The following is a 6,171-nucleotide window of genomic DNA, read 5'->3' on the forward strand; positions in this document are numbered from 1 at the left end:
ATGAAGCTTGCATATTAAAGCTGGTCCGTGGTACCTATTACGAGTCAATCTTGCAAAACATACTTGACTTTTTATTTTGGGTCTAAAAGAGACGCAGTGTATACGTACGTACTTCTGGAGAAGAATTCACAGAAGGATGAACAGATATAAGGACATCAGATGATAAGAAATATTACCTCTGGTGGGCTATAGATTATGCACTCATTTATGCACTGTCTCCAATACACATAGACCAAGAACTATTTTTTATTTTTTTATAATAACTTACAGGTAGATTACACAGATAACTTAAGTGGATCACGTGCATTAGGCTGACAAGACAGACGCCTATGGTTGGCTGTCCTACTCACAATTATTTATTTTTACTCCACTAAAATTATTTTTACTGCAGTAAAAATAAAACACTGGCCCGTCATTGCTACTCACAATTAAATATTTTTACTCCAGTAAATTTTTTTTTACTTCTCTACCGGAGTAAAAATACAATGTGGCCATTTAACTCGCAATTAATTAATTTTACTCCTGGCCATTTCTACTCACAATCAAATATTTTCACTGAAGTGAAGTGAAGTCACAGTCCATGTTAGATATTTGGTGACTCATAGTTCAACGGGGAAAATTCCTCAGGCTGTTTATACATGACATTTAGAAACTATAGTGGATAGAGTTTGCGCATTTAATATACGACATGACATACATAAGCGTGGGAACCGGGGGGGGGGGGGGGGGGGGCTAGGGGGGCTTAGGGTTTTTTCTTTTTGAAAATGTTTCATACATAATATAGGCATTGAAAATTGGGGTTTACCTTTTCTTGTTGGTTTAGCCCCCTCCCCCCACTTTTAATTACCCCCCCCCCTTTCAATTTGCTTCCGACTCCTATGGCAGAGAATATAGTGCAAAAGGACTACTGTACGGATTTGCCGATATACAGTGTACAGTATAGTTTTTAGAAAACATAGTACGAGGGTTGATCCAAAAGTAATGTCACAGTGTCCATATCTTTTATATTTGGCGTCATATTATCAAATATTATATACCAAAAGATGCACAAATTTAAATTTAATAAAACTTTAATTTTTCATTCAATAATGTTTAACTGAATTTATTTTATAGATGTTTAAATAATATAAGATAGGGGGTGTCACCGCGTCAAAACCGAACGTCACAAATTAAAGTGTACTTTTTTAGTATAAAAAAAAGACAACACTTAAAAAGCATCTTTTAAAAGTGCCTAAACGCAAAATACTTTAAAAGACAAAAATTTACATCCTTTTATAGTCTTAAATTGAAAATTGTTGACATCACTGCTATTTTATGAAAAACATCGTTGATTTATTCCGGTGCATTGAATAAAGGACATGTCAAAATGAACAAAAAAGCCAAAACTAACTGTAATGCATTTTTGCTTCAAAATGGAGAAATCGCCAGTAGAGACAGTTACGTTGATTCACCAGAATTTCGGAGGAAAGAATGTAAATAAGAGACTTGTTTTGATGGTTTCAGCGATTTTTGGTGGGTGATGGGTCATTAAATGCTCAGCAGATGACCAGAAAACCGAAAGATGGGAGGGCGGACGGAAATGTTCAATGGTGTGTGACGTTGTCAAAAAGACAGACGGATAGAGCGATATGTGAAATTTTAAGTTGGTCTTGTACTACTGTTCAATGAATTTTGATAGAATTAATTATGAAAAGAGTGAGGTACAATGGGTACTAAGGGTAAGAAAGTGAAATTTGTGAACGTGTTCGTGGATATCAAATCTCAAATATATTTTAATGAAACGAAGGGAAGCGTTTAAATGTATGACGGCGCGTATCCGTCATATGACGTTATTTAGCTGCGGCGACTACCATAATCGCACGTTGTATATAATCCGATACTTTGAAAAGTATAAATCATGTTGAATTGAAATTTTTAGGTCTGATTTGAAATAACTGTAGCTTTCATCATTTATAATTTTGTTGTTTTACGTCGACGGGTAGCGATTTTATCGAAGTTGTGACATTACTTTTGGATCAACCCTCGTATATTAAGAGTATAGAAAACATGTAGTAATACTATATGAAACATCAATCAAAGTTGAAGATGTTTTTCTCGTGAAATTATAGACTGAATCATAGCATGAAAAAGTTTCTGTGATAAACATATAGAGACAGTTCCGCATTTTTTTATCATAACTTTTGTTTTCTAACTCAGTGCATATCCAAAGTGCCAAGTAAATCTTCATATTATGTACTTAAGAATTCTTGTTTGTGTTTTCTGATTCACAGTGATGTCTTGTATACGCCATAACTGTTTTATGCTTATTTGTAACCAACTTGGTTATTGGTTGATTTTTACTTAAGTAAAAATATTTAATTGTGAGTAGAGATGGCCAACGTTATATTTCTACTGCAGTAAAACTTACATGTATTAATTTGTGAGTTAGATGGCCAGTGTTTTATTTTTACTGCAGTAAAATTAATTAATTCTGAGTAATGTGGCCAAAAAGTATTCAGACTTCAGAGATAAATTAAATGATTTTACAAGATTCTTTCAAGGATAGAAACTCTACTATGATCTTTCCTGCATGCACTTTTCATGATAAAGAACTCTGTGAAACGTACTGTAAACAATGTGACTTTCCTATCTGCATCAGTTGCCTTGCATCTAATCAACATCTAGGTCATGAATTGTCAAGACTTTTACAATTTCTGGATGAAAAGAAAAGAATAATTATAAAAGAACAAAATGAATTCCAACCTACCAGGACATTGCCTCTGATGTACAAAACAGTTCGAAAAGGAATATGGAGATCTCTCAACAGCCATAAGAAAACATGAAGAGGACTGGCACAGAGAAATTGACAAACTTGTCAAGAAATTTAAAGCTGAAGTTGATGAGATGAAAAACACACAGTTACAAACTCTACACAAACATCTGGATGAAATAAACAAGAAAATGTCTAACATCAAGGATGAAATCAATTCACTTGAGGATGCTGTAGCCTCTAAAGACATTTCCAAACTTTTCAACGTTACATCTGATATGAACAGATACAGAAATCTTCCAGAAAAAATATTGACCTCTTTACCTAAATTTACTTCTGCAAGAATCCATGGAGAAGAACTAAGTAAAATGTTTGGAGCCTTATCATGAAGTTCTTTAACATCAGATAAACATGGCTACAGCATGAAGACAACACAGAAATCACCAGAAGCTGGATCCTCTCCTCCAGTCAAACAGCTGCTTGATGAACCAGAGACTGTCACCATCATAGACACTGGGTATAGATATGACCTTTACAATGTGGCCTGTCTGAGTGATGAAGAATTCTGGACAAGTGGACATGACAAATCCATGAAACTCTACAGCATCAATCGGGGATCACTACTCAAGTCAATCAAAACCAAATCAGGGGAAATACTGTCCAACATAACAGTGTTAAAAGGTAAAGAACTGGTTTATATTGATTTTGATGACAGAACTGTAAACATTGTGAAGAATGCGAAGATAGAGGAATTGATCAGACTACAGAACTGGAGACCTAGCGGTGTCTGTAGTACCTTCTCTGGTGACCTCCTGGTTATCATGGTCAGTGATGATAGAAATCAAACAAAAGTTGTCCGCTACTCTGGCTCCACAGAGAAACAAACCATTCAGTTTGATGAAAATAATCCTCTCTATTCACATGGTTCTTTTTATAGCAGATATATTACTGAGAACAAAAACTGGGATATCTGTGTGTCTGATTGTGAAGCTGAAGCAGTAGTGGTGGTCAATCAGGCCGGGAAACTGAGATTCAGGTACACTGGACATACTCCTGCTCCAAAGAACCAACCATTCAGTCCACGAGGAATCACCACAGACAGTCAGAGTCACATCCTTACAGCTGATGGTAACAATCACTGTGTCCATATCATAGACCAGGATGGACAGTTCCTATGTTATATAGACTGTAGAATGAGTAAACCCTGGGGACAAATGACAATCTGTTTGTTGCGCAGTATGGAAACACACTAGTGAAGAAAATCAAATATCTGCAGTGAAACCATAATTAAAGAAATCACTGGAAAATTCAACAATAAACAAAATACCACCATATAGGTGCAGTCTGTATAAACTTAACTCTTTACAACTTACTGAACTGTTATGCAACATACACGAAATGTTCACGTCATAGAAATAGAAATTTACCATTTCCCCGCAAGCACCTTTTAACGTAATACACTTTTCTCTAAACTTTAGGGTAAATAATACTATGACGCTATATTTTTATACAAAAATAACTTCTTATTTGATGAGATTTTTGCAAGTATGAAATAGAAGGAAAATTGCATTAAATTATCGATTAAGTGAACTTTTTAAAGTGCGTGAAAATGCGTGATTGCGGGGAAACGGTATATGCGTGATTTTGCGTTAGAAATAGGAAATGGTATATGCGTTAAAATGTGTGACTGCAGGGAAGGGGGTTAATGTAAATGACAAGAATTTAAAAAGAAAAATATGTTTACAACATGAATGCTAGATCAGAGATTTTAGTATTGTAGATCAGTAAATTTTCATGACACCTTATTTTCGCGAGATAATCATTGACTCTTGATAATTAAGCAAGACAAAATTTTCAATGATTGTGGTTATTGCTCTATAATACTATTATACGCGATAATTAAGTTTTCGCAAGCACACTGCTTCGTGAAATTATGCTAAAACTAGAGGTACTGTGAGCGATGAGCTCACTAAATGATACCCCCCGCCTCCCATATGGTTATAACTGGTGAAAAAGTCCATGTTTTCCTGTGGCCGGGAAACCCAAAATATGTGTCGGATCAAAAAGTAAAATAGGAGGTGCACAATGGCAACATGTAATAAAGATTCTGTGAAAGTTTCATCAAATTTCATTCAGTGGTATGAGAGGAGTTGCGGATAAGAGATGGGTACCCCAAAGCGTAACAGACGGACGGACAGACGGACGGACGGACGGAAATACCGATTACTATATACCCCCACTTTTCAAGCGGGGGGTATAATAAAGTTCTCGCAAATAAAAAGTGCTTTACAGTATGTTAATGATATCATACATGTACATGTACATGTGTATATGTTTAGCACTTGAAGTCTCTACAAGGAATACCATGAGAGCCTTTATCTTCCCAAAGTGTGGTCATGGGTTTTGTGTTGTAAACCAAGTACAAAACATATGTAGGGGCTATCAATCAGTATACATGTAATACCTACTGCTGGAGTTTCATATACCTGTAATACATTGCTTTGTGAAATGTAAACATAGGTCTTTTTACATGTATGATTGCGCCAATGTGCAAAAGGGGACAATGATGGATAATGTGAACAGAAAGCTCAGGTGAACAGACAGGAGATGGCCTTGACAAACACAGTCTCTTTTTGTTCATGAACTTAAACAGAATTCCTTACAAAGAAAAAGATACAAGTTATTTGATTAAATGTACCTTAAATAATAATAATTTATTAGATTAAATGTACTTTAATTAATAATAATTTTAATACTAACCAAAACAGATTTAAATATGTAAAAATTGTTATCATATCTATGTAATCAGTATTTAATAAAAATTTGTACACATAGTTATAAGTCTACATATGGAAATCAGTTCTCTGATAATTTAAATCTTGGAATATGGTCTTTTTTTTTTATCAAACTTAATTGTTATACATCTCAAACTCTTTATAAAGTTTCAACAGATTTCATTCCATAAATTATTAGGAGTATAGCTGCAATAAAGCAAATTCATTGTGTAAAGTGATACGTAAAAAATATTTCCCTCTCATCTTATGAAGGAAAATGTTCTTCTTGAACATGTTTAAATTTCTCTGTTTGTTAAAGGTTTATTACATCAAATGACATGCCATGTACTCTGTAACATTCTATGTTTGTTGCTAGAATAATTCAATCATACATGTATTCGTATATATATATATGAATGTTCAATGTAAACAGTGCAGTATTTTACACACGCTTAAAGTCAAGTGACAGGAATGAGTATTTTTATTTATTACAAACATAATTTGTTATATCTGTCAAGATCATAATGTTTTTAAACTACAAGTCCACTATAAGGTTAAATTCATTATAAACATTCACAAACGAAGTGTTTTACAGTAACAACTCTTATGAAGAGTAAAGCAAGTAGTGACCAAGTCCAAAAGATGTTT

General features: G+C 34.2%; 1 protein-coding gene across 1 annotated transcript; it reads left to right on the forward strand.

Annotated features, from left to right (window-relative positions):
* Positions 1-3,171: 3,171 nt before the first annotated feature.
* On the forward strand, positions 3,172-4,002 carry LOC134259195 (uncharacterized). Its single transcript, XM_062741791.1, has 2 exons — positions 3,172-3,573; positions 3,814-4,002. Exons 1-2 carry the CDS (start codon positions 3,172-3,174, stop codon positions 4,000-4,002), a joined length of 591 nt encoding a protein of 196 aa, XP_062597775.1.
* The last annotated feature ends 2,169 nt before the right edge of the window (positions 4,003-6,171 follow it).

This window comes from Saccostrea cucullata, unplaced genomic scaffold, assembly GCF_032062105.1.
Source record: "Saccostrea cucullata isolate Sc308-1 unplaced genomic scaffold, CSIRO_AGI_Scuc_v1 ctg1365, whole genome shotgun sequence".
Lineage (NCBI taxonomy): Eukaryota > Metazoa > Mollusca > Bivalvia > Ostreida > Ostreidae > Saccostrea > Saccostrea cuccullata.